Source organism: Schistocerca cancellata, chromosome 7 (assembly GCF_023864275.1).
Source record: "Schistocerca cancellata isolate TAMUIC-IGC-003103 chromosome 7, iqSchCanc2.1, whole genome shotgun sequence".
Classification (NCBI taxonomy): Eukaryota; Metazoa; Arthropoda; class Insecta; order Orthoptera; family Acrididae; genus Schistocerca; species Schistocerca cancellata.
Window position 1 is genome coordinate 555,428,503 of NC_064632.1, and position 21,641 is coordinate 555,450,143.

Genomic DNA, 21,641 nt, shown 5'->3' on the forward strand with positions numbered 1-21,641 from the left:
TTCTCCTCTGGCACTCTCGACAGTGCGACACATAGCGACGGACACTCCTGAATAAACTTGGCCAGAAAAATCTCTTGCGGATTCTATCGTATGTCTTAATAAATCCTAGATGTCCGGCCTCAGGTGTGTCATGGAATTTCTGTAGCACATCTAAGCGCATGTGTTTAGGAATCACTGGTAGCCACCTCTTTCCAAACGGATCAAAATTTTTCTTGCAAAGTAATCCATTAACTGCCTTAAATTGTCCTTTCATATCCTCTGACCGATTTAAGGCAAGCATAATTTGAGGTATCTTGGCGTCCTTCTTCTACTTAGCAGAGAGATCCTGGAAATTTGCACCAGAACAGCACCGATTCGAAATGTACTCCCGGTCATTCAAAATTACGCATTCACAACGCAATCTAACTTCAGATTTTAAGTTACGGAGGTGGCAAAGTTTACACAAAGCACAACAAGAAGGGTGGGGGGGGGGAGGGAGAGGGGATTACTCAGAAGCAACACAGCTGTTTTCAACTAGAACACTGACTGCAAACTTCATACTATATTCCCGGAATGAGATGTTTACTCTGCAGCTAAGTGTGCGCTGATGTGAAACTTCCTGACAGATTAAAAGTGTATGCTGGACAGAGAACAGAACTTGGGAATTTGCCTTTTGCAGTTAAGTACTCTACCGACTGAGCTAGCCAAGCATGACTCACGACCCCCTGCATAGCGAAAATCTCATTCTGGAAACATCCCCCAAACCGTTACTAAGACACACCTCTGCAATATCCTTTCTTCCAAGAGTGCAAGTCTTTCAGGTTTCGCAGGAGTGCTTTTGTGAAGGTTAGCCAACATGGTAGATCAGCATGTCTGCTCAGAGAGCTATGTGTCCTCTGCAGTAGTAAAAAAAAAAAAAAAAAAGAAAAAAATGTGACATTTACCCAAGCCCAATCAGAAAAATAATGATGAAGAAATTAAAGGCAAAGGTCCTTAGTTCGAGTCTCAGTCTGGCACACAATTTTAATCTGCCAGAAGTTTCCATATCGGTGCACACTATGCTGCAGAGCGAAAGTCTCATTCTGGGAAATGCCCCAGCTTGTGGCTATGCCATGTTTCCGCAACATCCTTTCTTTCAGGAGTGCTAGTCTTGCAAGTGTCGCTGGAAATCTTCTGTGAAGTTTCGAACGTAGGGGGACGAGGTATTGGCGGAAGTAAATCTGTGAGAATGCGTCCTGAATAGCTCAGTAGGTAGAGCAAGTGCCTGTGAAAGGCTAAGGTCCCGAGTTCAAGTCTCAGTGCAGCACGCAATTTAATCTACCAGGAAGTTTCATCATACTATATTGTGTCAAAATGTATTAAAATTGGGCCTTACAGGCTCAATTTGTGCAGGACAAATATGTCTGTCATCTGTTACCTATACCTACACTACATAATAACCTGAAAATAGAGAGCTTTTATGTTGAAAAACATCATTTACTATGACGACGTCTCTGTTGCAGAGCAACGCACAAAATCGCATTTGCAATGACTTACCCTAATTGCTGAAAAGTTCTTACCGAAGATAAATGGAAGCACTGCTAAATATGTAGAGTAGCCCCTGAGAAAATTGCAATATGAATCAATGAAGCATGTTTTGTATGAAACAAATATGAAATATTCATACATATATGGAAGGTACACATGATGGAATTTGTGAATAAATGAAAAGGTGTAAGAAAATGAATTCACGAAGCCCAAATATATGATATATGCAACATAATCCACGTATAAATCAGGTATACCATGTCAATCGGTATACATAAAGACCAACATCGAATCAGAGCGATTAACACCTGCTGTGAAAATTACTTCACAAAAGTAGGTAAAAATAAATCTTCGTTCTTCTGAAAAATAACGTTGCGAGTGAGTGAATCTGCCAGAATTTACAGATGGTTAACTCAGACAGATACCAATCACCATGTGTTCTGATGACATCAAAAGCGAGAGCAAAGGTGTAACTTTTCCATAGCAAATCCGGCTACAAAATTCAGAGCAAGAAAGGACGCAATTTTATGTAACCCCGATACTCTAGTGATTTTCTGTCATGTTACTGCAGTTCGAAAACTCACAACATGCTGCAATCTTACCACTACGCCGCGAGTCAGTGGTCGAATGCACCCACATCAAACACGCAAGACAAGAGTCTGAATCACTACTCGATGTGCTGCACAGGTCGAGAGATGATGGTGCTTCGTGCTTAAATCTGCATGACGCGTCCACCCGAAAAATACGTGTCAAATGCAATAATTGGCTGGCACGGGCCAAAGCTCTGGCGTTGCCTCAAGAGAGACCTGCCCCTTCCTGTTTGCAAAGATGTACCGATCCACTGGAGAGAGTCGGCTAGGCAATGACTGTCTGTGAGTTGACAAGTGACTTACAACTGATGCATAAGGACGAGAGGCATGCGACAAAGTGGCCAGATATCATGGAAATGTTAAAGTTTAATGTCCCGGGGTATTCCAGTAACTATTTCGATGAAGGTTGTTTTCTCTGTACGATTTGTTTTCGTACACTGGACACATTAACTTGCACACTTGCTCGCTTTCAGTGTATACAATCCACATACCTGATCTTTCCCGTTCCCAAGCTTTCACTTCCGCACTTTCTACCATCCCTCAAACATTTCGCCAACCCTCACTCAGCTCACCAACTTTCATACTCTCACCAATCTTCCACGCACTCCATAAAACCGAATGCAGTCAATTAATCATCCTTTCACTTTCCATTACTGTTCACACATTCCAACATGCACATGCCCCACAAATGCTAACAAACTCCATTAGTCACATCACATTCTCCATCCCTCACACACACACACACACACACACACACACACACACACACACACACACCACACTAAACCTTACGCTGTCTGCTGAGCCTTGCACCTTCACCAGACTGCCTTCCTCCTTCCAAACATCTTTCTCACTTCCTGTTGCCCAACTGCTTCCCATTTCTCCTTACTTTTCTTCCTTATACCAGCCTTCCTTCACATACCAAATTCCTATTTAGCCATCCTACACATTCTCTCTCTCTCTCTCTCTCTCTCTCTCTCCCTCCCCCCCCTCTCTCTCTGTTTTCCTCCCATCTTCATCCCCATCCTGGCCCTCCTTCACTTCCCCCTCCCCCTCTCTTTCTCTATTCCATTCACCATACACAGTGCTTCTACATTCATTTCTTATCTCTCAGTTCTCTTTTCCCCCTCCACACCTGCTCCGTTCTCTAGTCATATCCCTCCTTTCCTTCGCATGGCATTACTTTGTCTGAATCCTGGAAGCTACATGCATTTTCCCCTATCTCTCGATTCTGTTGATATATTTGTGCATTCGCTTTAACATAATTGGTGGGAGGGGAGGGGGTTGTTTTAAACTGTAGTTGCGTAAGATACCACTAGACGGGGGCATGTACTCCTTCGTTTACAGCTCTGGCAAACGTCAGCAAGTAAATTGCCATAGGCGTTACCTAATTTCTGGTTTATTTCACTTTGCTTTATGTTGTACATAGCTCACTGCTTTCTTTTCTTATTTCTAAATGAGGGAAAAGGCCACTTCGGGTCTATTCCTGTGACTCCAAAGAGGATCAGTGGCTACCGTCACCATTTGTCAGTTCTGCTTTTGCAGAAGCATAAAACATGGGTGTAGGCTTCTAGCCCTGAGAGGGGAAGGCGGAAATTGTTCCCCGCGCGCCTCCTCTCCCCCCCCCCCCCCCCCGCCCCCCTTTTCCTCAGCGGACAAACTGTTGTTTGTTTACGCTTGTGGAATGCTGCCACATTCAAGTCACAACGCCTTCTAGGCATATAAGGTGACGCCGGTGCTACAGCGTGAACTACCAGTGTTAACTCACTACGCTAATAACGACACGTCTGATGTTTGGCTCAAGGACTTCACTATGTCCAATGTGCATGCACACATGGTATATGTGCATATCCCTTGCCCGGGGCACGTGAAAAATACGAGCCTAGCAAGAAACTTGTGACGCCACATCAGTAGGCATTAGAGATGGGCAAACAGAAACACTTAACTGTTTCGAAACAAATGAAACAGTACAAGGTAATGTTTCGATACGCTGTTTCGAAACAGTGAAACAGTTTGTGTTTTGTAATCTAATAAACCTACACATTTTATCATCTTGAATGTCTTCTGTATAAGTATGTCCATATAAACACAAATGAGGTGCAAGAGCGCCAAATCATTTCGCAGAAAGTATGAAACTATCACTTGGGCGTCTTGGCAGTTTCGTATTTCCTGCAGCAAATGCGCTGCTTTCGTGTCGTGTGACTTCCATACTTTTCAATTGACTGAGGACAGCCATAGCTGAAGACAGAAGAACCACCACGAACGGAACTGGAGGTAGGACCAAACTGCAGAAACAACGGATATGCTACTCGGATTCCCACATTCCGTTAGTATGGGTAATATACCCATCCTGCTAATTTCCATGCACACAAAGGGAATCATTGTGGATAATAGGCACAGTGACTATAGACTCACAAATAACGCCAAATAATTCGAATAAATAACAAAATATAACAGAAAAAATTTTGCTTTCAAGGTGTTTCGAACCGTTACTATAAAATCACCATGCTTCCCAGCCCTTCCCGTTCACCATTACACTATCAGTGATGTGTCAAACAGATTGCTTGCAACTATACCTAGATCAAATTTATGTAAATGTCTAATAACTGTCACTCTACGCCTTTTTTTATTCAAAATGTTGTAGGCTTACTTGCGTTTCTTAATACGATTACTGTACATGAAAAGAGAAGGGCGTATGATATAAAAAAAGTGTAATTTAATCGAATGATTTTCACATATTTACTATTTTGAATGTGAATAGTACGCGTTGTTTCATTGTTTGGTTAGTGTTTATAAAGCAGATGTTACGCAATTTCGTAATAGGACAGTCAGCTAGAAACGAAGCTTTATTTTCGGATATCTTAAGCTTCATGCTATTGCTTGTCAAAAAGATTTCGACACTCTTGAAAGTGTTTCACGAAGTGGTATGTTGTGTTTCAGTACCTATGCCGAGCCCGAATCTCGTCCGACACAGCGCGGAATGAAACATCACTGTTTCGATACAGTTAGTCCGTTCCAAGCAGAGGTGGACTGAATTAGCCTTATTTTGAAACAACGATACAGTTTCTGTGTCTGGCTCGAGATCGAATCTGGTCCGGTTACCCGAGACAGGGGCGGAATGAAACACCACTGTTTCGAAACAGTGAACCACAGCCGTTCCGAAACACTGAAACAGTTCCACGTATCGGTACATTGTATCGAAACATAGAAACAGTGGCCAAGTCTAGTAGGCATGTCTGCCACACTTTGCGAACGCTCGGTTCCGTGTACGGCTCACGGGAAAGCAATATGTAATGGAAATGGTGCCCACTGAAGTTCTTAACTTTGTCGGGTGCTATCGAGAGTCTGCACAACTCGTCTAAAGTAGTTATGCTACTCGTTTCCTGGCGGACTGGCACTCGTAAGACATGCAGTGTCACGTGTTGTGATGCACACTGCGTGGCCTGTCTTTATCGTGGGACTCGTCTCTCACCTCTCTGATGAGCGAAACTGTGACTTTCCCAAATCAGTGCTTTGCGTGAATGTTATTTTTTGGTAACTCCGATTTTTAGTTGCAATTTGCCACAGTTTAGAATCACATTTTAATGAATTCGTAATCCGTATCCCTCCACACTCCACCAACGTTAAAATACGATTTCTGTAATAATTTATCACCGAAGATGTTGTACACTTTGATTAGTCACAAGTAACAACCAACAGCCACTCGCAAATGTATCTGCTAACTGGTATATCTGGCCAATTGAACTGTGCGAATGTAACAGAACTTCTCGTGTGTAGTCACGCGTTCTTCCTATATTACAACTCTTCTATATTCCAAATTTTCTGTCGTGTAGCTGTTGATGAGGACTTGATAATGTATTTTAAGGTCGATGATACGCAAATGAAAAGGGGGGAGGGGGACAGTACAGATTTTCCAGTTAAAAAGTGACACTGGGAATAGCTTTAGTGCAGTACATGAAGATACAAACAGAAGTTTATATGTGTATTGTAGTGCTGAAAAAAATATCCATCTTCTGAATATGCTAATGTTAAACATTTGATAAAAGTTTCGTAATAGATCCTCTCTTGCATTTTTGGCAGTTTATGTATGATGCATGTATATAATACTCATTAAAACACTCGTTGGAGCGTTGTCCATTATACGTCTTCTGAATTTATCATGTAGTTTCAATTTTTATGGTGAAAAGTCCATTAGAGGCAGACAGAGGGTAAACAGGGTCAAAAAACAGATGTTAGATTTTTTCAATATTTGAAAAGCCCGCTATTTTAACTACCACTCCTTTTTTGTGCCATCCAGAGAAAACTGCACCGGTTTTGATATTCGTTGTAGGCTGCACCGGTTTTGATATTCGTTGTAGGCTATTTGCTGCTTGTGTTGTATCATGTAAATGTCTCCTTCCCTGTACATACTATTGATACCCTTCGTTCCGATCGTATTTGTTATTGTGATTTCGTAGACTTTCCCGGCGTAATAACTTCTGATATTCTTCACGGGTTTGCAGCCGGATCATGTCGTGCTTCAGCTGCAAACCCGTGAAAAATATCCGTATTTGTTATTTTTTTCGAGCGCTAATGTTTTACACTGGCCAGTGTAAAATCAAGTGTAGCTACATACTGTGTTTATTTGTGTACATAGCTTAATAATGCATGTTATAAGAAGCAATCTGCTGTGAACACCACAAGGCAGTGTACTCAGTACGAGCACTGCATCTAGCTACACTTGGTCCACAAGATAATGTTTCTGTGACACCTCCATCTGAAGATGAGCCTGCAGTGGCTCGAAAACATGTTCATGGTTGAATAAAAAAGCGACTGGTTGCATATTTATTACCAGATAAACGCCAATTTAAATCACAGTCGCAGTTCGTCATCCACAATGGATATGCTGCTATTGTTTGTACTTAGTGATCATTGTTGTAAGATAGGTGCTGATTTCTATTTTCTGTGGTTTCGTATGTTTTAATAAAAATGCTACGAATAAAGAAATTTTCGCCTAAACTAAAATTCAGAGGAAATAAATATGTAAAGATAAATGAAGTGAGTGGGTCAAAGGAACCCAGTGACTCAATATTAAACTGGAGAGACTACTCAAAGGCGTCTTTGCCTAGAAAACCGTGACGGGAGGGTAGTACTTCTTGTCTCTTTTCTGCTTGTGACTTTAAGGTGATTCTGTTTCTTTTTTTAATAAACATGTTCTATAGTTGTGTTGCATACGGATGCAGTAATCGTTGCAATTCCACCTGTAAGTTGCAGTGCTTTAATATATGGCAAAGGAAATAATGTTTGAGACGTTGGATCAACTGAAGAATGGGATACAAGCCGTCGGCTTTGACAAATGACGCCATAGTTTACTCACCGACATCAATGTCCTTATTTTCGAGCCATAGATAATAAATCGGTTATCATTGCGGCTAAGCGTCATCACTGTAAATTGAAATAAATGAATGTGTTTTTAATGGACAAAGCTAGACATTGTGTAAGATTTTTGTTGCTTGTACTAATTTCAATAGTTTATCGTTCCAGTTCATTTGCAACTTATTTCCATTCTTAGTGAGTCTGAGGTCATTTGGAATTATAGTTTTTTCATTCTGGACAAGTTTTACTTTTTGATTTTTGTTTGTAGGTATGGATTTATCTATTCCTATGAATGTGGAGGTCTAAAAGCAGGCGTTTGGCGTAGGTATGATGTCAACCATTCGGTTTTTGCAATTATGTGGTCTTACTGCTGAATATGTTCGATGTTGTGAGTGCGGCAAACACAGTCGCCTGATAAATGTGTCAGCTGTCATGCTAATGGTTTATTCATCTGGAGTGTTCCAAAGATCGAGTATGGCGTTCAATTCGACGAGGAACATGGTTTGAGAAATCGAAGCTGGTCTGGAGAGATGTAATAAAAATTACATACTGTTGGTGTTCAAAGTATCCTGTATGGTTGTGTGTGCATTTATGTCGTATGAGTGAGAGTACCGTACTAGACTGGTGCTCTTTTTGTAGGGAAGTATCTGGGGAATATACAGGGTGTTTCTGAAGTGATGGTCAGTATTCAAGGATATGACAGGAATAATCATTCGAAAGAAATAAGTCAAGTAAACATGAGGTCTAAAACGCATACCTTAAGAGTTACGAGCAATTCTTGATCTTCGATACTGTTAAACAAATCTCTTCTATTGCAAGCGCATTGCTTTCCATGTTTTAGGAAATGGTAATATGGACTAAAACAAGAAAAAAAGTCTAGTAAACATGTGCCCTAAAACGCATAACTTAAGAGCTGTGAGCACTTGTTCGTCTTCGCTATTTTGAAACACAACTCTTCTAATGAACAAGTGCTCATAACTTTCAAGATATGCATTTTGGAGCACATGTTTGCTGGACATTTTTTTCTTGTTTTGGTCCACACTACCACTTCCCAAAATATGGAAAGCAAAGAGCTTGCAGTAGAAGAGATTTGTTTCACAGTATCGAAGATCAAGAAGCTCTTAAGGTACGCGTTTTAGACCCCATGTTTACTTGACTTTTTTTGTTTCGAATGATCATTCCTGAACCGTGCGACTGCTACGGTCGCAGGTTCGAACACTGCCTAGGGCATGGATGTGTGTGATGTCCTTAGGTTAGTTAAGTTTAAGTAGTTCTAAGTTCTGGGGGATTGATGACCTAAGATGTTAAGTCCCATAGTGCTCAGAACCATTTTTTTTTATCATTCCTGTTATATTCCTGAATATTGGCCACCACTTCTGAAACACTCTGTATAAAGTATACGAGGACTTTGAGGGGGGGGGGGGGGCGGGGCGGTGTTATCGTTGAAATCGATGAGCCTGCTTTTTGCAAAACCAAGTACAAACGAGGGGAACATGCGGTGCGATTATGGGTTGGGTGGGAGGCAATAATTTCATGCCCAGAATGTGATGAGGTAGTTTTTAAAGTAGTTCCTAATCAAAAGTGTTGGTGAAATTAATTGAAGATCATTTGGCTGAGGGTTCTGTAGTTATTTCAGATGGGTTTTCCTCATGTAGGCATCCTAGGGGTTTTCAGCATCTTGCTTGAATTCCGAAGTTCAACTACTGGGGCTTGTACCAGTAGTATAGAGGGTTATTGGTCGCCCTTAAAATCTGTTGTAGGGAGAGGAAAATGACCATTTCGACACTACAGATCCATTTATATGAATATTCTAGGAGTCGTAGTGTACCCCATACATATTTCCTGTTTAAGTGTTTTCTTAAACGTGTTGGGAACATTGTGCTGCTACCACTCAGGTCCGTACACCGTCTTAGGTATACTTACGGTGTACTCAATGAATGTGACGAAAAGAGTGTAAGATCTTACGGCCGTTGTATTGATATTTAAGCCCGGCAAAAGCTTGAATAGAGCACTTATTTGGCGGAGCGGCCGCAAGAAAGAATCATGAAAATATGTGGGACCTGAAACTGTACTTGGGTAAAAAAATTCTCTGATTATTCAACAGCGCGCGACTCACCGCCTTGTTAACATAGGATTGCGTGAGGCGCTTTTAGCATTTGTTAAAAGCGATGTCTACGTGGAGCGTTCATACTGACAAAAGAATAAAGAAAAACAATCTCAGGGATTGTATGTCGTGTTATCACATTAAAATATTGCTGCAGGAAATTTTTGCTGTAGTGAAATTTAATTAAAAGAAACCTTGTACTGAAAGAAAGTATTTCCCATTTTTCATAACATGATAATCACCGTTTTGCCGAGAAGCGAACTTAACGGAATGTTCTTACTTTTTACTTTCCGGTTCTAGGCGCTACAATCTGGAACCGCGCGACCGTTACGGTCGCAGGTTCGAATCCTGCCTCTGGCATGGATGTGTGTGATGTCCTTAGGTTAGTTAGTTTTAAGTAGTTCTAACCAGGAAAGCACTTGGGCTCGAACAAACATAAATACACCAAAATCGTGTGAGAAATAATGTAAAGGTCTAGTGATACTTCCGCATCTGCAAAACTCTGCACTCATTCGTTAGAGGCCTCTGCGTATGCCATGCCGCATTGCCGGTACGCCAGTCAGGACCAGAAGGTACGGTGCAGTGTGCCTCTGAAGTTGCTTTTTGTGACGTTATTTGTGTATTGAAGCGTCAGATGACTCGGCGATTGGTCACCAATCCTGCTAATGTATTGCGATTGGTTGAGATGAAGTTACGAAGAACCCTTTTTCGTGAAGATGGTATTGGTGTAGAAGACGAATCATACGCATGTTTTCTGGTATCTATTATAGTGCAGAAATATGAGCATAAGTTAGAAACAGATACTGTTGTAACACTAACACATAATGATGATGACAGGGATGATAATGACGAACAACTCATTGCAAACGGTAGTGCTACGGCAAGTGCGGGAAGAGGCGATGGAAGCAGTGACAGTGAATACCAACAGTCTACCAATAAGAAGGTTAAAGTTGCAAGTATCATCACGGCGTTTGACGACAACACACTGGAGAACATGTACGATGATTATTACGTAAGAGGTTTCGACAAGCTTCTGAAAAGATACCCTAAACTGAAGTCTAAAAGCAATATTAAAAACATACTGGATTACGTGGCAAAGAAAAGAGAAGGAAATACAGTTTTAAATGGAAATTGTACACTGCTGTTCAAGACCATCAAGGAGCGTGTAATGGCGAAATTGGATGAAGCGCGACAATGCGGTTCCACCGTTCATTATTGGCATTTACAACATTGGGCATTGGACGTAGCCAGAAATCTCGGGTGTACAAACTTAACAGCTTCACTAGGATTTATTACTAATTTGAAAAAGGAGTTTAGGATAACATCACGCCGTATCACTATGCTCAAAGTACGAAAAGATAAGGATGACGAAGAAGAGCTGATTGAAAGAGCTCAAACGTTTGTTGCTGACGTCAATGAGCATATCACGAGAGAAAACATCGATATTAGTTCTGTATGGAACTGTGATCGGAGTCAGTTCCACTATGAACTTTCTTGTGACAGAACACTATCCATGAAAGGGGAGAGAAACACTGTCGCGATATTGCAATCAGTTAACTGTGCAACACATAGTTACACGATCATTGTTGCTATATCAATAGACGGACGATTGACAGACAAACTCTATATTTGCTTCCAAGAATCCAGTGGAAAGTTTGGACCCCGCGTGTCAAGGGAAATAGAAACGCGGTGCCCTCCAAATGTCGTCGTCGATGCAAGTGTGAGTGGGAAGATGACGAAACAACATCTGAAGACGTTTTTTCTGTCAGTTTTGAATCCACATTTGTCGAGAAAGTCATTAGTACTTTGTGACTCCTGGTCTGGACATAAGGATGAACGAGTACTACTGGAAGCATCTGGCGGAAAACATGTAGATTTAAAAATCATTCCGCCTAAAACTACAAAATATGCACAACCTCTGGATGTGTGTTTCTTCAGGCAATATAAAATATATGCCAAGAGAATAACAGACTTCATTAAACTACGTTCCAGTAATATGCAGCCGAAATTGCACGACGGATTCTTTATCATGAATATGCATTCTGTCATTTACAATCAGTTATCTGCGGAAGTATACAGACCAATGCTTAGTTACGCGTGGCAGAACGCTGGCTACGATATTGGTGAACCAGTGAACAACTTCAAAAGTGTCACTGACGTGGCGTTCAACACTGGTATTATAGAATGTGCAAATACCCCATGCGATCAATTTGTATATTCCACTGTGCGTTTTGCAGTTATTCGTATTGCTCGGAGCATTTTATTGACATTCCGCATGTACATTTATAGTTAAGGTTGTTGCATTATGTATGGCGTCTTCAATTACATCTACAGTGATAGCTTGAGCATGACTGCAGAGTTTTGCAGAAAAACGACACCCACCAGCACTTTCAGAGGTACATAATGGTCCTGTAACCAAAAGTTCATACAGATCTGTTTGTTCGAGCCCAAGTACTTTCCTGGTAAGTCCTAGAGGACTGATGACCTTAGAAGTTAAGCCCCATAGTGCTCATAGCCATTTAGTATATTCACTTTCTTTTCCTTAATAATTATGATGCAAGTCTTTTAATGCGTCCGTTGATGACGCAACGCAATGAAATTTATAATAAAATTATTCCTACGCAAGACGTCTGCCAAGAATGGTCGATTGTTCGACCGTTCTTGTCGTTTATCCAGCGTGCTGAAAACCTTACAAATAATATTCTTATTTATGTATGAAAGTCACTAAGCATATGAAGAAAAAATACACAATCTGCATAAATTATCATATATTATTTAAAATTTACCCTACATGTGCCCAAATGATCACACTGCAAGACTCCTGTGGCAAGTCGATCTGCCTTTACTATGATTAATAGGGGTGGTTTGCTTCAGTAGATTAGATTAAAGGCATACACAAGAAAACAACAGCTGCTGCACAGGGTATCTACCATGGCATGAGGCAGAGGTTGGGGAAGCCAATTACATTTGCCAATGTATAACATGTGAATACATATTGAATGAAGCAAAACAATAAATAAAAATAAAAATTTGATGTTCACATGTTACTAATTTGACCACCTCTTTCCTTTCCCAAGATTCTTACCTCTAATTGGCAACATAACAACATGTTAATTGATTCATATTAATGTTAGAGATTTTTCCCCTGCTAGTAGCTGAAATTAGCAACAAAACAATGGTTTAGCAGTTTTGTAGCCTCATGATGTGTACATAACTTTTCTTGTTACATGTAGAGAGAAATGCACATTGTATCACATGTGTTATTATGTGAAATATCTGATGAAGTAACTATAATAAGAAAATTTTAATGTCAGTGTTTTGATCATTTTGTATCACTCTATAGTTTTGTCATTCAGAAAATAAAATGTGGAAAGTGAAAGCAAAAAAATATTTTGCGCAGAGGTAAGATTTTTGAGAAGTGTATTTTGTCAGCAGCTATAGTTCTTTGAGGGAAGGGTTAGAAGGTACAACACAATAGCTAACAGTGAACTATAACTGAACATATACAGCATCATATAGTGTACATAAATGGTAATTGTATTTTTTCTATGTAGCAGAACAATTTGACACATTGCCCTGGTTTAACTTGGTGACTGTGACTTCATACGTCATGGCTTTGTTTCAAGTAGTACTCTCTCAAGGTCAGTATTGAGCTCACTGAAGAGAACCTAGAATGTCAACTGTAAAGAAACTCAATACCTCAAGAAAGAAACAGCAGTATCCTAAAGGTGTTCTTCTGCAGACAGCTTGTGGAGATGAACACTCATTTGCAAATATTGTTGTGAACTCCAACATGTTCTGTGATTTTATTTCCAAAAATACTGTGTGCAGAATATGTGATGGAGACATATCTTTGGGAGAGAATCAGTGACTTCATCAAGGCATTGTGTCAAAACTGACACTGAATTTGGCAAAGTGTGAAGCAGTTGCTGCAACAAAAGTAATGATCTCTATGAAAAAAGATGAGGCTAGTTGGTAAATGGATGGAGGCAGGTAAACTCTTTCATGCAATGCTTGATATTCCAAATCGACCAGCAAAATTTATGACATATGATGAAATTATTGGAACTGCTGTTACTGAAGCCTGTAACATCTCAATGAAGGAAGCAGCTGAAGAAGCACTCAAGGAAAGTCATGAAAGTGAAAGTATTAATATTTGTGCATGTTTTGACAGCAGCTGGCAGAAATGTGGCTACACTTTATCTCAGTCTCTACTACTCCTAACTGATGTTGTCATGGCTGCATCATTTGCTACTGACAAAGTAACTGTTGTAGATTCCAAGCAAGGACTTTATGACTCATGACAGTGATGAGGATGAACACAACTGTCTGAAGAATTATGCTGGTCCAAGTAGTGGAATGAAGGTAGCAGGACTTCTCAGAATTTTTAATCATTTTGTGGCAAATACAGGTGTTGCATGCACACAATAGTTAGGGAATGACAACAGCAAGGTTTATGACGGGATATGTACAGAAGGACCCTATGGTCCTAGTGTTACAATTGCAATGCGTTGGGCATGTGCAGAAGAGAATGGGGTCAAGGTTGAGGAGATTAGTAAAAAAAAAAAGTCAAAATTGGTACTCGAAGATAAGGTCGCCTGACAAATGTTGAAATAAATAGATTAAAGAATTGTTATGGCTTGGCCATAAGAAGGAATATTGGGAATTTAAAAAATGTGAGAAAGCTGTGCACGCAATCTTTCTCTGTAAGCTTCCCACAGATGGACATCCTCAGCATTTTCTTTGCCACTTGGCGCAAGTAAAGGAGATGTGCAACATATGACCACAAACATTCTTTACCTGCTGCAGTAATGAATGAAATGAACCTATATTCAGGGTTCTTTGTAAAGATATTTTTTTGAAGAAATGTCTTGATAGGAAAAAATAAAATTTAAATGAACGTGTAAATTCTGTCATTTGGGCATAGTCATCAAAAACTGTACTTTTTCAGATTACAACCCTTAATTTTGGTGTTTATGGTGCAATTGTATGCTTGAATGATAGTCTGACAAGGAACCTGGATTTTTTGGAAGCATTGAGTGTAAAATCTACTGGATATAGGTACCGAAAAATCCTAGGTACAAATAGGGAGAGAGAGAATCCACAAAGCAGAATTTGCTAATTTAAAATTTTTTTGGGATAAAATTTGGTCATCAGTTGCAAATAAATTTTATTATGCTTAACTGGTTTCAACAAATTAATTTGTCATCTTCAGATGCCTACAAAATTAGAGATATTATAAATCTTGAGACCTGGGCTGTACATTTATGTGAAGTATAAAAAGTACATTTCAGAAACTTACCTAGTATTGGTTTAGCAGATATAAATATCTTCTTCATAGAAGCATGAGGCCATGGTATGTGTGGAAATGTACATAATGTATCTGATTATTTTAAAAACTGATTGACAAATTACAGTAACTGAATTACTTCTGTGTATCTGTTATGCCAGCAGCAAGGAACATTTACATAAAAAATATAACCAAAGTATATAATGGTTTTCAGGTACCATTAGTCACTGAGCTAAAAGCTTAGAAATATAAAGTTAGAGTGTGCATAATACATTTAAAAAAACCACAGTTCTATTATGTGATAGGAATGGGCTAATATTCACATTTTATAAGAGATGATATGCACAATAGAGGCAATACAGAAAAAAGAGGGGCCAAGAGAAGAAAAAATCAGTATGATTCAGATGATGCTCAGTAAGGTGCAAGAAAATATTAATTGTAATTTCCATAATTCATTATACTAAAATTGCAGTATCAAACTTCTCAAAAGTACATTAAATGGTTTTCTGGTACCATTAGTCACTGAGCTAAAAGCTTAGAAATATAAAATTTGGTAAATTTGTACTCAGGATTGTTATAAGTTATTACAATTAAATTAACCATTAATCCCACAGAAACTGTTTTATGATCACAAAAATGTATAACAGAAGTGTAATTTTATTAGTGAAAGATTAAAAAAAATTCCTTGAAATCCTTAAGAGGTATTTTGTTCATTTTACTTGTAAATGCTGGCACATGTGTTATATACATTCAGTAAAAACTTGACTGTTCTAACAATGATGGTTCTTTTGAAAGGTGTACATATTCAAAGAAAGAAATAGCACTGGCAGAATAGATAAAAAAAAATTGTCTTCCATCTCCCCTTAAGTGTCTTTAAATATGATGTGAACATAATTCCATCTCCCCTTAAGTGTCTTTAAATATGGTGTGAGCATAAACCATTAGGCTACACCTTAGGTCAGTCTGTTACCGTAATCTTTATTGGACATTGACATTCATTAGTTTCACCAACTCTCAACTGAATAATACTTCAGTACTGCTGCAAGGTGTAACACCAAGCATAAAATTTTCCCAGAGCAAATTAATTTCATGATTCATTTCTTCTACCATTGGTATGTTATACACTCACAGCGTGAGACACAAGATTCTTAGAATGAAGTACGAACATCAGACAACAGATGACATTTAATGTTATACTGCTTAAATGCTACTTTTAATTTCTATTTGCTACTTCTATTTGTGACTGAAATTGGAGCCAGACTTGATGGTGTGACAAAAGGTTCTTAAAAATAAATATGAACTTTGACCAACTGTTGGTACATGGTGTTGACTCTTAAATGCCATATTTAGTTGCTACTTGATATTTGTGACTTCTAGTTGTAAGTGAATTCATAGCTGGATACTGTAAAGTTGTTATTGTGAAAACTGCTACATCTCAGTCACTGTTATTTGTAACAGATACATGAAAGCTTGCCCTCCCATAAGCCTCCTTTGTTGTTCTCCAGACGAGGGTACAGCAGGTGCGTGTTGTTGCAGGTGGACCGACTGGCAGCAGGTCTGATGTCAGTGGGGCTGTCCCGCGGCGACCGGCTGGGCTTGTGGGGTGGCAACTGTCTCGAATGGTATGTCACAGCACTGGCAGCTGCACGTGCTGGGCTTGCACTTGTTTGCCTCAACCCGGGCTACGAGGCTGCCGAACTAGGGCACTGCCTGTCCAAGGTACGTACCCCTTCATCGGTCCGCCACTTCACACCCCTTTCCCTACCTTGTCTACCAGACCACTACATTGGAGTACCACATTGCCAAGTTACCAGCCCTCTGTCTGTCGATCACCTCCTTCCTCAAGTCCGGCTACCGCGCCGCCAAATTAAGGCACTGCCTGGACAAGGTATTGGTGTGTGGGTAACTGAACATCTGATACTCTTCCAGCCATCTCTGTCTCTTCCACCAAGTGAGCTGACACACTCTGTAACACAGTGGAAGTTGCATTCAGGTGCCTGGCAGCTCAAATCTGCATCCAGTCCTACAGCTTAAAGTTTTCATACTTCCCTAAGTAGCTTAAGACAAATGCAGGTATGGTTCCTGTGAATAGGTCGTGCCTGATTTCTATATCCATCCATCTCCAGTCCAATGTCTGTTCCTAATGACATATGTGGGCATTTTTGTGGGATCAGTACACACAGATAACTTAGAAAAATGCACTTGCCTCTGTGTCTGAATGTATCAGCTACTCTAACATGTCCTGAAATTGATTTAACTGTAATCAGTGCATTTCTGCACTAAGTCAATTACACACAGTGATGTTCATGTGTTATTCAAACAGTAACTCACAAATAAGCTGGTACAAGAGGACTTCATAAAGTAAGTTATGCATCATTCATTAATTAAAACTTCCGGGCTGAATTGCCATGGTCCATATATAAAACTTCTTCTCCTTCCTGACGTCATGCATCATTGTCACAGGTCATGTAACTTTTATTGAAAGCTGTGCTACACTTTAGAATAACACAGATACATGATAGTAATTTTCAGCATAGTCTCCAAATCAATGATTGGAATGCCCTGTTAGTGGTTCAGTTCCTTGATGATAGAATCCAGTTTGGAGCCATTCGAGAACCACTGTGTGAACTTCCTCATCACTGGAAAATCTTTCTCCCGGATGTTTTTTCAGCTTGCCAAAAAGATGGACATCAGTGATACATTATCTGGACTTCTCAATGAACATGACCTATGTGTGTGTGGCCACGGTCAAAATGTTGGCACCTTTTCACTGTTGCTGATGCAGCTTTGCATTTAGTCCCTATATAGTAGAATTTCATGGTGAATTTGTGCAAACTGTCATGCTCCTCCCTCTATGTTCCAGCAGAACAATGTCTGCAGGAAACATTGAAACATGTACTTTTCTGACAATGTGCTACTTTTGTTGCATAGTGGTCTTAGCATGAGACGACATGTGTAACTTACTTTCTGAAGCAATTGAGTCAATTACACACAGTGATGTTCATGTGTTATTCAAACAGTAACTCACCAAGAAGCTGGTACAAGAGGACTTCATAAAGGAAGTTATGCATCATTGTCACAGGTCATGCGCTGCTCACCAGTGTGGGATCCGTACCAGGTAGGGTTGACAGAGAAGATAGAGAAGATCCAAAGAAGAGCGGTGCGTTTCATCACAGGGTTATTTGGTAAGCGTGATAGCATTACAGAAATGTTTAGCAAACTCAAGTGGCAGACTCTGCAAGAGAGGCACTCTGCATCGCGGTGTAGCTTGCTGTCAATGTTTCGAGAGGGTGCGTTTCTGGATGAGGTATCGAATATATTGCTTCCCCCTACTTATACCTCCCGAGGAGATCACAAATGTAAAATTAAAGAGATTCAAGCATGCACAGAGGCTATCAAAAAGACCTCCAGTTATTTCATGCAAAACAATTCAAGAGCATTCATTGCCAATGTGTCTATAACAGTATGCTTGGTGAAACAGAATTCAACTAACACATTGAAATATTTAATTGTTGCTTCACTGACATCATTGCAGAAGTGCACTGTTTACTGCTAAATCAATTCAGAATATGTCTGAGGAGCTAGTACATGTAGATGCACATGAAGGTTGGCTACATAAGCAAGAATCAGGTGACTGTATGAGACATGTAAACTTTTGTCTTTAATTACAATCGAATAAGGGAAAATGGGACAAATGGGTAGCTTTGACAGATGAAATGGTGAAGGCAGTAGAGGATCAAATAGGTAAAGAGACATGATCTAGCAGAACTCCTTATATAAACAGCTGATATTTAATTTAATTGATGAAAGGAGAAAATATAAAAATGCAGCAAATGAAATAGGTGAAAGTGAATACAAATGACCAAAAAATGAGACTGACAAGAAGTGCAAAACTGCTAAGCAGGAATGGCAGGAGGACAAATGTATGAATGGAAGAGGACATAGATGAACATGAGATGGGAGATATGATACTGCATGAAGAATTTGACAGAGTACAGACCTAAGTTGAAACAAGGCCTTGAGAGTAGACGACATTCTGTCAGAACTACTGAGAGCCTTGGGATAGCCAGCCATGACAAAATGCTTCCATCTGGTGAGCAAGATGTTGAGATAGATGAAATCTCCTCAGACTTCAAGAAGAATATAATAGTTCCAATTCCAGAGAAAGCAGGTGCTGATAAGTGTGAATATTACTGAACTGTAAGTTTAATAAGTCATTGTTCCAAAATACTAACACTAATTCTTTATCAAAGAATGAAAAAACTTGTGGTTGGTTGGTTGATTTGGGGGAGGAGACAAAACAGTGAAGTCATTGGTCCCATTGGGTTATGGAAGAATGGAGAAGGAAGTTGGCCATGCCTTTTTCAAAGGAACTATCCTGGCATTTGCCTGAGATAATTTAGGGAAATTGTGGAAAACCTAAATCAGGATGGCCGACCTTGGGGAAGATCAGTTAGGAATCTGGAGAAATGTACAAATGCCTGAGGCAATACTGACCCTACCACTTATCTTAGAAGTCATGTTAATTAAAGGCAAACCTATGTTTATAGCATTTGTAGACTTAGAGAAAGCTTTTGACTATGTTGACTGGAATACTGTCTTTCATATTCTGAAGATAGCAGGGGTAAAACACAGGGAGCGAAAGACTATTTACAACTTGTACAGAAACCAGATGGCAGTTACAAGAGTCAAGGGGCAAGCGAGGTAAGTAGTGGTTGAGAAGGGAGGCAAGGGGCATGAGAGGGAAGCACTGGTTGAGAAGGGAGGAGACAGGATTGTAGCATATTGAGCAAGCAGTATAGGAAACCAAAGAAAATTTTGGAGTAGAAATTAAAGTACAGTGAGAAGAAATAAAAACTTTGAGATTTGTCGGTGATATTGAATTCTGTCACAGACAGCAGAGGTCATAGAGGTTCAGTTGAACTAAATGGGCAGTGTCTTGAAAGGAGAATATAAGATGAGCATCAACAAAAGTGAATCAAGGATAACAGAATGTTGTATAATTAAATCAGGTAAGGAGCTGAGGACATTAGATTAGGAAATGAGACTGAAAGTAGTAGATGAGTTTTGCTATTTGGGCAGCAAAATAACTGGGATGGCTAAAGTAGAGGGGGTATAACATGTAGACTGGCAATGGCAAGAAAAGCATTTCTGAAGAAGAGAACTTTGTTAACATCGAATATTTACTTAAATGTTAGGAAGACTTTTCTGAAAGTATTTGTAAGAAGTGTAACTTTGTGTGAAAGTGAAACATGTTTAGTAAACAATTTAGATAAGAATAGAATAGAAGCTTTTGAAAAATGTTGCTACATAAGAATGCTGAAGATAAGGGGGGTAGAGCATGTATTGAATGTAACTGGGGAGAAAGAAATTGTGACACAACCTGACCAGAAAAAGGGTTCAGTTGATAGGACACATTCAGAAACATTAAGGAGCCACCAATTTAGTGCTGGAGGGAAGTGTGGATGGTAAAAATCGTAAAGGTAGACCAAGAGGTCTTTGTACTGAAGACCATAGCAACAACACCAGGGAAAAATTATGTAACTTAATAACTGTTAAAACTTGTGATCCATTTTTGACCTGTGTCTTGCTGGAAAATAAACATTGTTTATGTAGTAGATAAGCTCTTGCCAATGGCGTGAGCACAGCTAAGCATCAATTTGGTTGCAGGTGGAGGTTCGTGGTCTGGTGGCCACAGCCAGCGGTTATGACAGGCTGCAGAAACTTTTGCCAGAACTGGGAAGCAGCAAACCGGGGAAGCTGCGGAACAAAGAGATACCCAGCCTCAGCACCGTCATCCTCACAGGCACCGAACCTGCTGCGTGAGTATGAAGGGAGAGTGGGAGGAGGAGAGGCACAGATGTAGGGAGGAGAGATAAACAAAAAGGGAAGGAGGAAGAGAGGGGAAATGAGATTGAGGGAGAAGGGGTAAGAGATGGAGGGAGGGTGTGAAGAAGGAAGAGAGGAAGATGGGGGAGAATCTGGGAGGGGGTGGGAGAGAGAGAGAGAGAGAGAGAGAGAGAGAGAGAGAGAGAGAGAGAGAGAGAGAGAGAGAGAGAGACCATAGGTAGAAAGAACTGCTACAGTTTAACCAGGTGGTAACTGAAAGAAAGATGCAAGAAGATGAAAAGAAATGATACTTTTATTTAAAAACAATAATCGCAATGAAGTCACCACGAGTCATGATGGTCCCCTGCAGTACAAATGGCAGGGCATGGTTATTAGTAGGGTGTGTGATCACCACAGACAGCACTACTTGCTCTGCAATGTGCAGCCATGCTGGCCACATGGTTGTTATGGAGTTCTTGTGGTAGGGCATTCCATTCTTCCACCAGTGTGGTTGACAACTACTGGATGGCCACTGATGCAGGTGTATGTGCTGCAGTATGTCTCCATTACACATCGCGTATGTGCCTGGTGGGATATGAGTCAGAGGATGGGAAGGACAGTCCATTCACCAAATATCATCTCATTCCAAGTGCTTCTCCACCTATGCAGTTTGATTCAGTTGTGCATTGTCATCCATAAAAACCAGACAAGTGTGAGTAGGACACGCACTCGGAGGGTTCTGTACAAACTTAATTATGTATGTAGATAGTTTGTCTATAGGCACAGGTATCAACTCCGTGGGGCCTGAGGGGGCTCGAGCCCCATCAAGAATTCGATTGGGGGGGGGGGGGGGGGGGTCGCAGAGCCCCCCAATAATTTAAGAAAATTATTAGTTATATTATGCTTTGTAATATCACAAAATTACTTTGGAATTTTTTATTTTCCTTGTTTGACAATAGTTACCTTT

At 40.1% G+C, this 21,641-nt stretch overlaps 1 protein-coding gene across 1 annotated transcript in view; it reads left to right on the plus strand.

Annotated features, from left to right (window-relative positions):
• The window catches only part of LOC126091913 (medium-chain acyl-CoA ligase ACSF2, mitochondrial-like), a 229,812-nt gene that overhangs the window by 116,534 nt on the left and 91,637 nt on the right, over positions 1–21,641 (plus strand). Inside the window, exons 3-4 of the mRNA XM_049907229.1 lie at positions 16,382–16,564; positions 20,516–20,667. Coding sequence (XP_049763186.1) covers positions 16,382–16,564; positions 20,516–20,667 — 335 coding nt within the window. The remainder of the gene's footprint in view (positions 1–16,381; positions 16,565–20,515; positions 20,668–21,641) is intronic.